Raw genomic sequence first — 17226 nt, 5'->3', positions numbered from 1 at the left:
CCTGACCCCTCTCACACCTCAGACTTTCTCTCAACTCCCCCCTCCTGACACCTTCCTCCCCCCTTCTGACCCGCTTCTCCCGACTCCCCACTTCTGACTCTCCACTCAACCCTGCTGGCTACTGCGAGGTGTCAACCTTGGTATTACCATGGTAGCCCTGGTGTCATGGTAACCCTGGAGTCATGGTAACCCCTTGTCATGGTAACCCCGTGTCATGGTAACCCTGGAGTCATGGTAACCCTGGTGTCATGGTAACCCGGGCGTTATGGTAACCCTGGTGTCATGGTAACCCTGGAGTCCTGGTAACCATGGTGACAGCAGCAGGCCCGGTGCTGCTCACCTGGACCCAGCGCAGTCCAGCAGGCCCCTTCTGACATTTTGTACATTAAACAGGAAGATGCATTATACTGTGTCAACAATGGGTTTGCTTTGTTATCAAAGATAGATTTTTTATTTGAAATGCAGAAGTTGATGTTTTTGGAAGAAAACGAAATAAAATGTCATCTGTTGCTCAGGTTCTGTTGTTCTCTGGGGGCCATATTTATTTTAGCCTAAGGTTAAACTTTGGTGTGTCCCTATAATAAGGCAATCCTCAGTTACTGGAACAGCTTCCCGTTTGAGGGTGCAGAGAAGCCATCAGGATTTAATTGTATCACAGTCCAATTTATTTCAGCAGTTTCACACCATTAATGATACAAACTTAACACAATGTCACCTAAGGACCATACTGTAAGGCAGTATTTACTCTTAACTAATATATATCAACCATCACTTAACAATCAACCCATAGCAACCACACAAGCAGAGGTATGCAGAGGTATGCAACAGTGCCCAGCCAATCACAGAAGCTGGGTAAGGTCAACTGACTGATCCCCACCAATGTACTTGACTTTCCTAGCTGGCATCTCATTGGATAGCACAGGCTCCACCAGGCAGGTAGTCCTGGACATAGGTGGCTACAGCCTTGGAAAGGTAAGTCATGCTCCCAAAGCGGCCACTGGGGGCGCTGTCGTACAACAGTGTGCAGATGCCGTTGGACTGGTCCCTCTCCAAGAGAGACTCCTCTGCTCCTAGGTCCTTCTTCTCAGTGTGTGTTTGTATTAGAGGGTGATAGGGAATGGGGGTGGGGTGGTAATAAATGCTTCAATAAGAGGTTTCCAGTTGATAAAATCATAAAATGTGATATGTTCACATTTCCTACCTGGTCCTGGTAGAACATGTCACTTGCCATGGAGACAATCTTCTCCACGTGGATGATGCTGCCGATGGTCTCCACCTCCAGCTCTGCCAGCAGGGTCAGAACCAAGATGGCCTCCACCAGGAGCTGCCGGTACTCAGGCTGAGGGACCCGGTTCAGAACGGTCTCCACGTGGACCGCAAACTTGATTTCCCCCGGGGTCATCTACGGGTCACCGAGGAAGAGGAGAGGGAGAAAGAAGGAGAAGATGAAGAGGGGAACAGGGAGGGGAGGAGATGAGGAGGGTGTCGAGGCAGTAGGAGAAGACAAGGAGAAGAGTGGGTCAAGATTTTAAAAAAAAGAAGTGAAAGTTAGTAGAGACACAACCCTGACCTCCAAGTCCAAGTTAACTGTCAAATGCACATAACCGTTATTCGCAATGAAATGCTTTTTAGGCTTCCGCAACTATAGAAACACGTGAAGTAGAACACGATGTTGATCATGGGTGAAGGAGGACGTTGTGACCTACCTCACTTGTGGTGGAGGAGGACAGAACCCATCCTTCAATGGACAGGCCATGACACTAAAGAAGAAAACCACTGTTACTGGAGCTATGGACAACAGTTTTTAAGAACCTATAATAATGCTGAAAGATCAATGAATACATACAAAATAAGGTGAGGTATTGTAATCAAGGGGTTTAAAATGATTAGACAAACTACATCTATATCCCTATAAAACCCCGGGATGCCCAATGCGCCGATCGCAAAGCTTATGATGGTAGATCGTGTTCTTAAACATTTTTTAAATAAACATAAAACAATTAAATACAAATAATAACTTTTTTTTTAATTTCATGTGCTCCATAGAGGTTTCCATTACCCTGTCTTGGCCTCAGGTTCAGTTTTTTCTTCTTGAAATTACGTAAACTTTTATGTTAATTATACATTACCTTTTTAGCCATGCTCTCTCATGGTCTTTATTTATGAACATGTTTTGTGGTAGATTATTTTTAATTGGTCATTTAAAAAGTAGATCACAAGCCAAAAAGTGTGGGCACCCCTGATCTAGACCATCTGAACCTGTATCTAGAAGACCTATATCTATGTCTATACCACCTATATCTAGACCACCTCACCTCAATCTAATGTAAAAAAAAAAAAAAATGTAAATCTAGGCCACTTCATCTTAACCACCTACATCTATTGGACCCCCTATATCTAGACCAACTATATCTAGGCCACCTATATTTAAAGCTTGTACCTTCTGTAGAATCTTCCAGACCTTCTGGTAGAAGCCCACAGGAACCCTGTTGATGGCCCCATCAAGGCGCCTCCTCCTCAGCCACTGGCCCTGCCGGCCGTCCTTCGACGGTTTAACAGACGGGCCCTGGAACGACTCAATGGAGGGCTGTCTGTAGCGCTGAGGCGCACACACACACAAACACACTGAACACTTACCCTAAAAGACAAACAAACAAAACCTGCATTGTCTGACATGGGACGGGGTACTCACCCCCGACTCAATGTGTTCTATGTCCAGAGAGTGCACGGATAAGGACTGGAGGAGGAGAACAGGTGAGTGTTAGGGTGAGGGTTGAGTGGATCCAGGGCTAAGGAGAGCAGATTCAGGGTTACGGTGAGAGTGAGGGTGTATTCCGGGTTAGGGTGAGTGGAACAGGGTTATGGTGGAATCAGGGTAAGGGTAGATTCAGGGTTAGGGTGACGGTGGATTCAAAGTAAAGGTGAGTGGATTCAAGCAGGACGAGCCTAATGTCCAAACCAACTACCATCTGTCAGCAATGTGTCCTACCAGGTGTATGTCACTGCTGTGCTTGATAGTGCTTGTCCTGTCAGTTGGTCTCTCTGTCTTGGAGGCCTCAGACTCTTGAATGGCCACTGAGTTGGCACCAGTAGAACGTACTAGAAAACACAGAGCCAGTCAACCACAGAGAAGCACATGGTGGTGTCTGTAGTGGTGATCATGGTGTCTGTAGTGGTGATCATGGTGTCTGTAGTGGCGATCATGGTGTCTGTAGTGGCGATCATGGTGTCTGTTGTGGTGATCATGGTGTCTGTAGTGGTGATCATGGTGTCTGTAGTGGTGATCATGGTGTCTGTTGTGGTGATCATGATGTGTGTAAGAGTGATCATGGTGTCTGTAGTGGTGATCATGGAGGTTGTATTGGTGATCATGGAGGGTGTATTGGTGATTGTGGAGGGTGTATTGGTGATCGTGGAGGGTGTATTGGTGATCATGGAGGGTGTATTGGTGATCATGGAGGGTGTACCGCTCTTCTGGACTCCAAACTCCTTCCCAGAGAGGATGAGCTGCAGCAGGTTCTTCAGCTCTGAGGGACTCATGTTCATCAGGCTCTCTGTTGCCTCCTCACCTGCGGCACAGACACACAGACACACACACAGACATGTACACACACACACAGACACACACACACTTACACGTCAGTAAGAAACAAATATGTGCACATGTAACCTGGACCAAAATCCTGGTTAACAAATAAATATTGTATATCGTTTAAAATTTATAGAAATGTGTAGTTGTGTTACTTAAAATGGTGGGTCTCCCGGCTGATGGAGCAGCCTTGCCGTCAGATAGGCAATATTTGACCCCAAAATACATCCCTCCTTTGAGCCCGACATGAACCAGCGACCTAAGGATTTCCAACTGTGTTATGACCTACAGTCCTCCACTCTACCAACTGAGCTATTGAAGGGTGAACAAGGAAGAGCTTTTTCTGGCCACGAAGGCATGCCATCCCCCATTCTCTCTCCAGTTCTGATACGCAAGAATTCAGCCTCTGCTGACACAATGGTCTCTAAAGCCTCTCCCTGGTGGTCTAGTGGCTAGGATTCAGCGCTTTCACTGCCACGGCCCGGGTTCGATTCCCGGTGAGGGAACTTTTGGTGAGGTCAAAAGCTTGGTGACAGCTGGCTTTTTGCATGCTTTGTCTCAAACGCTGTGTATTTTGAACACACGGCTCACACGGGGACATGGAACACTGGACCCTCAGATTAAGCGCTTCCATTGTTTCCTCAAAGTGAGGTATGTAAGAGAGTCAAAGGGGGACCGCTCCCACAAGGTTTGAACACACGCCGTCCAAACAGGGACTTGAACCCTCAGTCAAGTTGCAATTAGGATTGCGTTTTTTGGGGGCTTCTTCTGTGGAATTGTTCAGGTAGTGTTGCACAGGCACTGATCTTCTTGATTCCCAGGAGAAGCTTGGCGACGTCCATCGGAAAGTCATTCCCGATGGCGTTCACGCCATAGTTGCTACTCTCAACTCGCTTTGTGGCACAGCGTTTGCACCTCAGAGTCCACATCAGAATGTTGCCTCCATGCATTGCACGTAGGCCTTGTGGCGCAACGGAAGCGCGTCTGACTCCAGATCAGAAGGTTGCGTGTTCAAATCGCGTCGGGGTCAGGGGATATGATGTGTGGCCCTCCATTGGGAATTTTTTTTATTTCTTGCGCACGCAGTGGGAGCTCACTCTTTTACACAACTGGCGAAATCAAGCTCTGATTGCTTCCTCAAAGTGAGTCATGCCACCACTTCGAGGCAGGGCAAAGAAAAGCCATTCAAAGGTTGTGGGTTAGAGTCCCACCAGAGTCGTTGCCTTCGTTTCCCAAACTCCCGTTGACAGATCACAGGAAGATTTGTTAGTATGGCCGCTCCTCCTCCTCTTCTTCACGGGGAGTTTTGGCACACGTCTCCCAGCGTTTCCTTCCATTTTTCAGCCCTGGTTCCATGGCGACAGTGTCTTTGTGGCGCAATTTGTTAGCGCGTTCGGCTGTTAACTGAAAGGATGGTGGTTCAAGCCCGCCCAGGCACGAAGTTTTTCTTGTTTGCTTCCGCTGTGGGTCCTGCCTGTGTGACAATGAGCTGCACCGCCATCAGAGTCGAAGGAACGGGAAAATGTCTTCATTCTGGTGCCTTGAGAGGCTTTGCTGCATGCTGGCCATGACCTGAAAGCACCTACCCGAATAGAGAAAAAACAGGAGCCCGAGCCCGTCATGGAACCTTGGGCAAGGCGCCGTGGCTTAGTTGGTCAAAGCGCCTGTCTAGTATACAGGAGATCCTGAGTTCGAATCTCAGCGGTGCCTTTTCTGGCGCAAGAGGAAGCCAAGCTCTCCCTGGTGGTTGGTTCACTTGAAAGCTTAGCCTTTGCAACTTGGACCTCATAGTTGACAGTGAGCAGAGGAAGCAGCACTCTCCCTGGTGGTCTAGTGGCTAGGATTCGGCGCTTTCACCGCTGCGGCCCGGGTTCGATTCCCGGTCAGGGAAACATGTTTTTAGAGCTCCTTTAAAACTAAACTAGATAAATGCAAAAGAATAGAAGGTATGGCCAGTTGGCCAGTGAGAATAAGATAGGAAGTCCCGCCTCTGCTGACTCAACAGATGCAGGAAAAACCGAAGAGAAGACAAGTACAAATCGCGGAGACGAGCAGAGTGCAATTCAATGAACGTGCGAATGCAAAATACATAAAAAATAGGGCTCTCAAGTCTAACGCATTTGCCGTAAGACTATTCATTTCAGCCATTTGTCACGCTCTCGTGCAACACCTTTCACACGCATTTCAACCATCTCTCCCACTGAGAGGGATAAGGGATAGCTTTTCCCGCTATACAATGAATGGACGAGGCGCAGGCATACAGAGGTAAATGTCTATCAGAAAACAGCACCAGCCCCCGGACTGACCCATCCCCAGGTACTGACCTGGGCAGGTCAGTAGTTGGGTCAGTAGCATGTGAACAGATCACAGGAAGATCACAGGAAGATCTGTTCCTGAACAGATGGGTACCTGAGCAGTTGAGAGACTGGGCCAGCTCGGTAGCCATAACCTGGATGATGAGTCCTATCCTGAGCCGGAACATCTCAGAGAACAGGCCTGGCTGGGTCCGGATGATCATGGCCAGGAACACCATAATCTCCTGCAAACGCACACAGGTGTGGAGGGTGAGGGTGTGGAGGATGTGGAGAGTGAGGGTGTGGAGGATGTGGAGAGTGAGGGTTTGGTGTCTACCTTGGGGAGCAAGGTGAGGAAAGTGAGAGTGTGAAGGGTGCGTCGTCTACCTGGGTGAGCACAGCGATGGTGAGGTTGTTCTCGCTGGCCGTGTCAATCAGCTTGGCCAGCTGGTCCGGAGGTATAGGGCTGAAAGCAACACAGCAGGACACTGAGTGTGTTCTGGTCTGGTCTGGGCTGAGTGTGTGTGTGAGTCTGTGTGTGTTTGTATGTGTTTGTGTGTGAGTGTGTGTGAGAGTGAGCGTGTATAAGTAGATGTATGTGTGTGAGTATATATTGTGTGTGTGTGTGAGAGCTATAGGGACTCACGCGGAGATGGTTTTCTCTCGTGGTTCTGGAGGTAGACCCACGGTCAGGTGCTTCTGGTGAGCCAGCAGGTCAGAACAGGCCTGGCATGAAACACAACTATAAATAACAACAAAATACACTTACATCTAAAGATGGTCAATGCACACGAATAATGTGTGTGTGTGTGAGCGAGTGTGTGTGAGTGCGTCCGTGTGACTGTGCGTGTGTGTGTGCGTGCATTTGTGTGTGTGTGTGTACCTCGTCCAGTTCCTCCACCTTCATGCGCAGCATCCCAGACACCATGCGTATGAGGCCCCAGTGTTTCAGCGCTCCCGCCTGGCTGTACAGCTGACTCAGCAGATGCCTCACTGTGGAGCCCTTACCATGCAGCCTGGTGTCCCAGTCCATACCCCTGATACACACACACACACACCACGCACACGGACACCATACACACACACACACACACCATTAACACACAGCACGCACACACCACACAAACACACCATACCAGCCATCTGGATCGGTGCATGTATGCGTGTGTGGTGTGTGTGTATGTGTGTAGGCATGTGTGGTGTGTAGACGCGTGTGTGTGTGTTTAAATACTTGTCCTTGTAAAAGATGTAGAGTATGTCGGCCTGGTCCTGCAGGTTCTGGCAGGTTCTCAGCATCTGGACCAGAGCCTGGTGGTCCACAGCCCCGGACACGTCCCTGGGGAGGGAGATGGGGGCCTGGACGTTGGAGCGCTGGAGCACACATGCAACTTTGTTAACACAGCGCTGGGGCACATACAGACAGATGTGTGTACAGACAGGTGGACAAACGGATACTGTATATATAGACAGACAGGAATGCAGACTGATAGGTGTACAGTACCTGAGAGTCCAGCAGGTGCAGGCTGGGCTGGGGGCCGCGAAAGAGCTTGGTGGGCAAGTACATCTGCACATCTTGGGGTCAGAGGTCACACAGAGAGAGAGACAGCTCAGCTGCAGACGGAGCTAGCCTTACAGAGCTTCAGATATAGGTGCACAGACAGTTACTGAGAGAGTTACAGGGCTACAGACAGAGCTACAGACAGAGAAACTGAGTTACAGACACAGTTACAGATGGTTATAGAGCTACATACAGTTACATATTGAATTGAATTGCAAAGCAACAGACACAGTTACAGACAGAATCACAGACACATCAGTACATTGTTAAAGACAAAGCTACAGACAGAGTTACAGACAGTGCAGGACAGAGTCACAGACTCTGACAGCTACAAAACAGTAGTATAGGGTTTCAAAGCAACAGAGTTCCATATATAGTTACAGTTACAGGCAGCTATATACATAGTTCCAGAGCTACAGACAGAGCTACAGACAGAGCAGTACAGTTCCACAGCTAGAGCAGCACAGGCAGACATCCAGACAGGAGGGGCCCCTACTGTGGATGTCGAGCTGGCGGGCCTTGTGAACCAGGGACACCATCTCCAGGGTCTTGTTGGCGGCGGCGCGGAAGCGGTTCAGGCCTCCCTTGGTGTTGCTGATCTTCTGGGTCTCCTCTGGCACGGCCAGCAGCTGGTCCAGGTACTGGGCCAGGTCATCCACCTCTGGGACAGAGAGGCGCTGTGACACACTCACACACACATAGGCACAGATCCACGCACACACTCATGCATACATACATGCTAACCCACGCACACACATGACACACATGCTCACACACTCTCACACACAGATGCACTCAGACCCACGCACACACACACACACACACACACACACACACAGGTGCTCACCACAGTCCATGAACGTGAGGTGGGCACAGCTGGATGTACACAGGACCTGTGACATCTTGCCTGTCTGGACCCTGCAGGACAGCAACAAAACAAATACAGTATAGACACCTATACAGTATATGTCTAGCTGGCTCTCTCTACACACCTACACATACATTATAAGTGGTTCTTCTCTATGTAGTGGTTATACACATCCTGTATATATATATGTGTAACCTGGCTCATATCTCTATATACTGTATATACACATCCTGTGTACATATATATGAGTACCTGGCTCCTCCATAGTATCCGTCCTGCAGCTTCTTCAGGGTGGCCAGGACAGCAGGGTCCACTTCTTTCTCGTCGTCAGCTGAAGGAGCATTCCATAGTGATTACTAGGCTCTTACTGAGCATGCTCTGTGAGAGGAGGGACTGAGCATGCTCTGTGAGAAGGGGGAAGGGTCTTACTGAGCATGCTCCGTAGGAGGAGCAAAGATCTTACTGAGCTTAATCTGTGAGAACGGGGAAGGACCTTACTGAGCATGCTCTGCGAGAAGGACCTTACTGAGCATGCTCTGTGAGACAGGGAAAGGTCTTACTGAGCATGCTCTGTGAGAAGGACCTTACTGAGCATGCTCTGTGAGACAGGGAAAGGCCTTACTGAGCATGCTCTGTGAGACAGGGAAAGGCCTTACTGAGCTTGCTCTGTGAGACAGGGAAGGACCTTACTGAGCATGCTCTGTGAGACAGGGAAGGACCTTACTGAGCATGCTCTGTGAGACAGGGAAGGACCTTACTGAGCATGCTCTGTGAGACAGGGAAGGAGACGGTGGGCCTGCCGGTCATCCTCCAGCGGGAGCAGAGGTAGGACAGGTCCGTGCGCAACATCTCCACAATCATGTTGTTGTCCATCGCCAGGTAGAACTTCTGGTGGTCAAAGAACTACGCACACGCAAAAACACTCAAGGGTCTGTAGTGTGTATAGTATGTGTGGAGTGTATAGGGTGTATAGTGCGTCTCTAGAGTGTGCTCACTGTGATTCAGCACGGACCTGTGGTGTGAAGGAGAACACCGTGTCTCTGATCAGGTAGAGCTTGGAGGTTCCCAGCACCCCGATACGACGGTACGGTCTCCCGGTCAACCCCAACCGCTGGTTGCGACCTGCAGCATCATAGCACATAGCTTCTATGGCAACCACCGGCCTGAACTTGCCCATACAGCTAATATGGCAACCTCCCCCATGACCCTGCCTGCTTGGCTGTGCTTGATGTACAGGCTCTGGATGTCGCCCACATGTTACACACCTAGCCGGGCATAGATGTGACTCAGCACTCTGGAAGGCTGAACTCTGATTGGGTGGATGTCCTCCAGCGTCTCCGAATCGATGCCGTGGTGCTGAAGCAGCTGCTTGATCTCCTCTGTCTCTGCTAGGATTATCACTACACACACACACACACGCACACACACATTAACGCACACATACGTGCATGCACACACACACACGCACCACACACACCAGCCAGGTTACTGAGTCACCACACCAGGTGAACTGTTGTCCTCCCCTGCCAGTCAGCCGTGGTGCTGCCCACCTTGCACCACGACATCCGGCTTGGGGATGGTGGAGAAGCGGCGGTTCAATGGGTCGATTTCCCCCGGAGCCAGGAAGCCCTGGTGGAGAAGAATAGGACCCCTTATCATCATTATGACATTAATAATTATATTTTCAATTCGTAGAGGTTTTTATTCAAAGTGATGTACAGACAGGCCGTGCAGTACCCACCTCGTCCAGCAGGGAGCCCAGCACGTAGAGAGACTGAGCCCACTGCAGAGGACACTGGCCCTGGGCAACTCGATCCACAGAGTGTGGCTTCACATACTCCTCATCCACCTGCAGGGAACAGAGTCAGGGTTGGGGGTCAGGGGTCAGGATCAGAAACCAGGGTCAGGGTGTGTGACCTTGTCTGGGGTCAGGGTCAGAGTTGGGTTCAGGAATAGGGTTGGGGTCAGGGGTCAGTGAGTGTGACCTTGTCAGGAGGGACGCTGTAGAGCTCCGGCACTAGACGGATCCCGTCCTTCTGTTTGATCATGATGGCCTCTAACGCCTCTCGGTACTCCTGCACCTGGAGAGACACGAGAGAAGTCACACACACACATACACACACACACATTGATTCACACGTACACACTGACACACACACGCACATACAGACACACACATGCACTCGCCCACATGCACACACGCACCTACCTGCTCAGGGCTCTTGGTGAAGATGCCGTCAAGGATGAGGTAGGTCCAAAACAGAGGCCATTCACACTCTATGTTCTCAAACAGCTTCAGCTCTGATGACTCATAGTAGAGACGAGTGGAGTCCTGGGGAGGGGGGGAGGGTTGTTTTGTATAACATACAGTAATAGGGGTAGGGGCATATGTAGGTTTTTCTATATATTTGCCAATCAACCAGAACTATGCTCCTTGGTCTGATGGACAAGCAGTAAACTGGACAGGGAAAGGATGGTGGTTCGAGCCCAACCAGGGACAAAGGGATTATTATTCGCTTCCGCTGTGGGTCCTGCCTGTGTGACAATGAGCTGCACCGCTATCAGAGTTGCTGGAAAATGTCTTCATTCTGGTGCCTTGAGAGGCTTTACTGCGTGTTAGGCCACCTCAAAGCACCTGGTCAAAGAGCAAGAACAGCCTGAGCCCGTCTTGGATGATTGTCGTGGCTTAGTTGGTCAAAGTGCCTGTTTAGTAAACAGGAGATTTACAGCATTGCCTTTGTTTGGGGCAAGTGTCCTCTTAATTATGCATCCTGTGTGGTCAAAAAACAGAGTTCTGACAACTTCCTCATCATGAGGTATGCCATGATCTCATATCGCCCGAACAGGGACTTGAACCCTGGACCCTCAGATTAAAAGTCTGATGCTCTACCGACTGAGCTATCCGGGCTCATGCTCTTAACCCATACAAAGGTTGTCTACCACAAGTCAAGCTGAGTGGTTTGAACACAGCTCACACAGGGGCTTGAACCCTGGACTCAGATAAAAAAAATTGGTTTGTTTTCACAAAGTGAGGCATGCAACAGAAACAAAGTTGGCCTACGTCATCCCATGTTGTGATATATATAGTATATCTATCAGAGTTCAAGTACAGTTGAATATGAATGTTCAAAGATAACACATGAAATGTAATAACTTTGCATTAAGTTAAATTAATTACAAAGCAAACACTACAAAACTATGGTCAGACAGAGAGAAGAGAGAGAAAGAGAGAGACAGAGATAGAAAGAGAGAGAGAAGGGAGAAGACAGAGAAAGAGAGAGACAGAGAGACAGAGAGAAGAGAGAGAAAGAGACAGAGAGAAGAGAGAGAAGGATAGAGAGAGAAAGAGACAGAGAGAGAGAGAGAGAGAGAGAGAGAGAGAGAGAGAGAGAGAGAGAGAGAGAGAGAGAGAGAGAGAGAGAAGGGAGAAGACAGAGAAAGAGAGAGACAGAGAGACAGAGAGAAGAGAGAGAAAGAGACAGAGAGAAGAGAGAGAATGATAGAGAGAGGGAGAGAGAGAGAGAGAGAGAGAGAGAGCAGTCAGCGACGAGGTTTGAAAGGCCCAAACAAGGATTTCAACCTTGGATCCCCAGATTAAAAGTCTAATGATGTCAGGGTTGAAAACGTAGACGTCGCTCTGTTTAAAGCACTGGGGGCTCTGTGGCACAATGGATAGAGCATTGGAATTCTAGGCAGGAAGAAAAAATAAACATTCAAAGGTTGTGGGTTTGGGTTCCATCAGAGTCACTGTCTTTGTTTCCCAAACTCCCGTTGACAGATCGCAGGAAGAGCTATTAGTACAGCCGCTCCGATTCTGCGTTCTTGTTTTGGAACTCGTCTCCCAGTGTTTCCTTCCATTTTTCACAGTGTCTCTGTGGCACAGTTGGCTATCGCGTTTAGCTGTTAACCAAAAAGATGATGGTTCGAGCCCACCAGGGAAAAAGAGATCATTATTTGCTTCTGGTGTGGATCCTGGCTGTGTCACAATGAGCTGAACCACAATCAGAGTTGGAAAAGCTCTCAATTCTGGCGCCTTGAGAGGCTTTGTTGCATGTTGAGCATAACTTTCTAAGGTGTCTTTCAAAGACGCTGTAGATCTCACCTCAAAGCACCTAACCGAAGAGATAAGAGGAGGTTGAGCCCAGTATTGACAATCATCCAAGGTGCCGTGGCTTAGTTGGTTAAAGTGCCTATCTAGTAAACAGGAGATCCTGAGTTCAAACCTCAACGGTGCCTTTTTTTGGTGCAGGTGACGGCTTAATTTTGCGTCCTGTGTCTTTCTTTGAGAGAACAGTGAATGCTTTGTATGCACGTTAACTGTTTTACAAAACTCCCAAAATAAAACTATTGTGTCCTTATAGTAAGGCATGCCTTCAACTCACTCCGCTCGAACAGGGACTTGAACCCTGGACCCTCAGATTAAAAGTCAGATGCTCTACCGACTGAGCTATTCAGGTTATGGCTTTAGAGTTTTCTCAAATAAATTTGTCCAAGGGAGACAAAGGTTGTGTATCACAAGTCTTACCAGGAGTGGTTTGAACACACATAGCTCACACCGGGGCTTGAATGCTTGACCCTCAGATTTAAAACTCTGTTAGCCTATGTCATCCCACGCTGCAATATATATAGTATTACCAAAATATGCTGGAATTGTAGTGATTTTACTCTATGGGGTCAATCAGAGTTTAATTACAGTTGAATAAGAATGTTCAAAGGTAACACATATGAAATGAGAGATTGTGAGAGAGACAGAGAGAAGAGAGAGAAAGAGGAGGAGTCAGACCATGTGACTCACCTCCTTGGGCGTTTTGTGTCCGTCTCGCAGAAAACGGCAACATCCATACCTCCCCTGACAGTCAGACAGACAGGAAGGAGGTGAATGGAGACAGATATCTCCAGAGTTGTAACAGCGTGGCTCTTCCACCCCCCCACACCACACCAGCCCAGCAACAGAGCAGGCCCACCTGCAGCTTGGAGATGATCTCCTCCTTGGTGAGGGTGACAATGCTGAGGTCTTCCACAGCGAAGGCGGGGTAGGAGATGATGGACAGCACGCCGGCGTCGACCTCCTTGGATGTGGAGGCGCGGGGCAACATGGAGCTGAGGATCGACTGGAGGGAGGGACTGTGTCAGCGGGTTCCCTTGTGTGTGCGTCTGTGTGTCTGCATGTCTGTGTGTGTGTGTGTACCTGGCAGTGCTGTATGTCGTCCGCTAGGGCGTGGACCACTGACTCTGGACCCCCTTTCGCTCCAAACAGGTTCAGACCATCCAGGGCCTCCAGTGCGGCCTGAACACACACACACACACACACATACACACAAACAACCATATTTAAAGACCGTATATACCGTCACACATACACATATGTATAATACTTTCGACAGCTATTGGCTGGCCTAACTTGGCTCTGCTTTTGGGTAGTTTACCTTGGCCATGCCGATGGAGCTGACGTTGATCTCAGGAATGCCCTGGTTGGTTTTGTCGCCTCGTTCCCACATGCCAAAGTCCTGTGAAAACAACATCAACAAAAAGAAAACAACGACAATGACCAAAACAATAGCAAGTTTTCTACGAGGGTTTATGGGATCCACGCTACAGTATGACTTTATGTATGACTGTGAGTTACTCACTGCTACTTTATAAGCTGCCTCGATGTAAAACATGAGGTTCTGGATGATGTCCACCTCATCACGAGTATAAACAATATGGAGTCCTGCAAACACAAGTACAGTACACACACTGAGGAGGAGAGGCGTGGAAAAGACCAGAAAAGATGAGAGAAGAGAGGTGAACAAAAGAGAGGGGAGCAACAGAGAAGAGCAAAGAGCATGGGAGAGAGGAGAAGAGAGGAGAAGGGAGGAGAAGAGAAGGGAGGAGAAGAGAAGGGAGGAGAAGAGAAGGGAGGAGAAGAGAGGAGAAGGGAGGAGAAGGGAGGAGAAGAGAAGGGAGGAGAAGAGAGGAGAAGGGAGGAGAAGGGAGGAGAAGAGAAGGGAGGAGAAGAGAGGAGAAGGGAGGAGAAGAGAAGGGAGGAGAAGAGAGGAGAAGGGAGGAGAAGGGAGGAGAAGAGAAGGGAGGAGAAGGGAGGAGAGAGAGGAGAAGGGAGGAGAAGGGAGGAGAAGAGAAGGGAGAAGGGAGGAGAAGAGAAGGGAGGAGAAGAGAGGAGAAGGGAGGAGAAGAGAAGGGAGGAGAAGAGAGGAGAAGCGAGGAGAGAGAGTGTTGTACCTGAGGCAGTCATCTGAGCCAGGAAGAGCAGGAAGATGGAAGTGGCGTCGACCTGCAGGTGTCCCCAGTCGTCGTCCCCCACCACTGAAGCGCAGGTCTGGGAGCTGAACTTGGCGTGCAGGCAGTCCCCCGCGCTCTTATTGTACTTGAACTTCTCCACCTTCTCAATCTGAACAAGATGAACCTCTAGTCAGCTCAGTGCTATCTATATATCTACGTATCCATGTATTAATGTATCTATCATTCTATCTATCTGGCTGTTGTTAAGGTAAGGTTACTCTATGGTCATGCAAAAATGATGAAATGAAACGGTGCATTCCTCCAAGGCCATGTTTGACTTGCAATCACTCCCTGCGACACAAGAATGACAGGAAGTGATGTCATACCTGTCTCATCATACACTGCAGCAGACCTCTCATCAGCTTGACCACATTCTGGCGAGAGGAGGAGGGAGAGAGGGAGGGGAGAGGAAGAAAAGGGAGAGGATAACTAACTTCTACAGATGTACTATAGAGAGCATACTGACTGGTTGCATCACGGTGTGGTATGGGAGCTGCACAGACAGGGACCGCAAGGCCCTTCATAGTGTGGTCAGGTCTTCTGAGTTCATCATCGGCAGGAAGCTCCCTGCCCTACAGGACACCTACCACACACGATGCCTCAGGAGAGCTGGCAGGAACCTAAGAGACTGTTACCACCCATCTTTCAGTCTTTTTAGCCCTATATTTTCACTTATTATAGATGTCATCTATGTTCTGTGTAATTGTATGTTGTGTTATGCCAGGTTGCTTTGCGTTGTCTTGTCCTAAGAATTTCAGTGCCCAGTCTGATCCTGTGTTGTTCTGTGCATCTGACAATAAAAGACTTGAACTTGAACTAGGATGGATTGAGAGAGGGAGCGATATATAGAAAGTAAAGGGGTACAGAGAGAAAGAGCAACAGAAAGAAAAAGAGGCAATGAATATGAATGGATGGGGCATAGTACACAGACTGCAGGTATGACCCATGACCTTCTCTCTTCCATATGTCATTTGGATCAGTGAAACCTGATCTACATTACCCCGTGGCATTTACACACAACCACACACACACACACACACACACACACATACACACAGACACACAGACACACCCACACACATTAACTAGTTAGCTCGTTAACGAAACATGACACTTGTCAACAGATGTCAGATGTAAAAAAAATTGCAACAGAAACACCCCTTACCTGCTCCAGCCCCAAACATCTACCTGCTCCAGCCACAAACATCTGCCTGCTCCAGCCCCCCAGCCCCCAGGGTTAGGGTACCTGCTCCAGCCCCCCAGCCCCCAGGGTTAGGGTACCTGCTCCAGCCCCCCAGCCCCCAGGGTTAGGGTACCTGCTCCAGCCCCCCAGCCCCCAGGGTTAGGGTACCTGCTCCAGCTCGTAGGCTTTTGCCTTGTCCTCGTCCCGGTCAGCATTCTTCCTGTAGGCCAGGCTGAGTCCCCAGACAGACAGGATGCTGTAGACGTTGTCCCTCACCCACGCATGGGGTGAATCTGCTGTCCTCGGCAACAGCCCTGTCACTGGGTCCTGCCCAATAGCAACAACAATACTTAACAGGCCCCTGCAGGTTATCTATGAGATCCGCACGCCACTGCACTCACGATATCCTTTGGTGTTGCACTTATGATGCAACATTGTTTTTGCTGGATTGTACAATTTAATGATGTAGTGGAGATGTTAATGTGGGACTGAAGTTGTGGCATCGTGTTTGGTAGCTGAGATGTGGTTACTTTGCAATGTGGCTAGTAAATATAGATCGTTCCTTGACTCTGACCTCTGAAATAATGTTAAAACAATATTAAGATTATTAGATTATAATAAGAATAACTTGGGGTTCTTGATCTTCTGCTGTACTTTTTTTGCAGTACTTTTTATATGCACTAACTGTATGTTGCTTTGCATAAAAGTGCATGGCAAATTAATGAAACGTTACGTAAAGTAACATGACACACCAAAAACGACATCAGAAACATGTTGGCAGGTAGGCTCAAAGGGTTAGGACACCTCTCTGTTTTTCTTTCTTCCTGTCTCTCCCTTTTATCTCCCTTCCTCTCATCTCTCTCTCAGTTTCTCTCTCCTTTATCTCTCTCTTCCTACCTCATCTCTCTTTTTCTGTCTTAATACCTCATCTCTGTCTATCTCTCTCACTCTTTTCATCTCTTCCTCATTTCTCTCTTCCTGGCTCATCTCCTTTACTCTCTCATTTCTCTCTTTTTCAACCTCTCTCATCTCTCTTTTTCACCTATCTGTCTCTCTCTCACCTGGTGACACAGGATAGTCTTCTGTACCATGCGAGCATAGTTGTCCAACTTCACCCCCGAGTTGCTGCGACTCCTCATATCCGCAAGTTGTCTTTAACGGTCTTCAGACTGACTGACTGCTCCTCCTCTAACTGTCTTCAGACTGACCAACTGCTTCTCTAACTGTGTTCTGACTGACTGACTACTCCTCTGACCGTCCTTTGACTGACTGCTCCTGTAACTGTGTTCTGACTGACTGACTGCTCCTCTAATCGTCTTCAGACTGCCTCTGCTCCAGTCTCGGACTCTGCTCAGACTGCTTGTGCTGTAGCCAGAACATGAGACCCGGCAAATGTCAGGGTGGAGGAAGGAACATCCCCAGGGTATCTGTTTACAGGGTTAGAGAGCCGGG

The 17226-nt window shown here is 48.8% G+C and overlaps 1 protein-coding gene and 7 non-coding genes across 11 annotated transcripts; 5 read left to right on the top strand and 3 right to left on the bottom strand.

Annotated features, from left to right (window-relative positions):
* Positions 1-642: 642 nt before the first annotated feature.
* Positions 643-17147, bottom strand: LOC146245967 (phosphorylase b kinase regulatory subunit alpha, skeletal muscle isoform-like). Of its 4 annotated transcripts, XM_084683499.1 has the most exons (32): positions 16836-17144; positions 15943-16101; positions 14918-14965; positions 14532-14700; positions 13940-14022; positions 13736-13816; positions 13498-13596; positions 13274-13420; positions 13105-13158; positions 10519-10641; positions 10295-10390; positions 10051-10158; positions 9860-9938; positions 9575-9709; positions 9322-9431; positions 9068-9212; positions 8562-8640; positions 8289-8359; positions 7938-8102; positions 7385-7455; positions 7115-7254; positions 6767-6920; positions 6530-6609; positions 6271-6349; positions 5999-6128; positions 3468-3569; positions 2990-3099; positions 2693-2737; positions 2441-2599; positions 1707-1760; positions 1202-1402; positions 643-1080 (listed from the first exon to the last, which is right to left on the bottom strand). In XM_084683499.1, the coding sequence occupies exons 1-32, from the start codon at positions 16911-16913 to the stop codon at positions 907-909; spliced, it is 3528 nt and encodes a 1175-aa protein (XP_084539625.1). In that variant the 5' UTR covers positions 16914-17144; the 3' UTR covers positions 643-906. The 4 variants fall into 4 exon arrangements, with proteins under 4 accessions (XP_084539625.1, XP_084539628.1, XP_084539627.1 ...); XM_084683502.1 differs by lacking the exons at positions 643-1080; positions 1202-1402; positions 1707-1760 and having other exon boundaries at positions 2447-2591; positions 16836-17146; XM_084683501.1 differs by lacking the exons at positions 643-1080; positions 1202-1402; positions 1707-1760 and having other exon boundaries at positions 2454-2591; positions 2693-2789; positions 16836-17147.
* Positions 4548-4619, top strand: trnaw-cca (transfer RNA tryptophan (anticodon CCA)). The gene has a single exon. It is a non-coding gene; the product is annotated as a tRNA-Trp (tRNA).
* On the top strand, positions 4953-5028 carry trnan-guu (transfer RNA asparagine (anticodon GUU)). Its single transcript has one exon. It is a non-coding gene; the product is annotated as a tRNA-Asn (tRNA).
* On the top strand, positions 5226-5299 carry trnat-agu (transfer RNA threonine (anticodon AGU)). Its single transcript has one exon. It is a non-coding gene; the product is annotated as a tRNA-Thr (tRNA).
* trnae-uuc (transfer RNA glutamic acid (anticodon UUC)) lies at positions 5409-5480 on the top strand. Its single transcript has one exon. It is a non-coding gene; the product is annotated as a tRNA-Glu (tRNA).
* trnak-uuu (transfer RNA lysine (anticodon UUU)) lies at positions 11145-11217 on the bottom strand. The gene has a single exon. It is a non-coding gene; the product is annotated as a tRNA-Lys (tRNA).
* Positions 12472-12545, top strand: trnat-agu (transfer RNA threonine (anticodon AGU)). The gene has a single exon. It is a non-coding gene; the product is annotated as a tRNA-Thr (tRNA).
* trnak-uuu (transfer RNA lysine (anticodon UUU)) lies at positions 12694-12766 on the bottom strand. The gene has a single exon. It is a non-coding gene; the product is annotated as a tRNA-Lys (tRNA).
* Positions 17148-17226: the final 79 nt, after the last annotated feature.

This window comes from Hypomesus nipponensis, chromosome 20 (assembly GCF_054491055.1).
Source record: "Hypomesus nipponensis isolate SF chromosome 20, ASM5449105v1, whole genome shotgun sequence".
NCBI classification, from domain to species: Eukaryota; Metazoa; Chordata; class Actinopteri; order Osmeriformes; family Osmeridae; genus Hypomesus; species Hypomesus nipponensis.
Note: the sequence above shows the minus strand (reverse complement) of the source record. Positions and strands in the feature narration are given on the sequence as shown.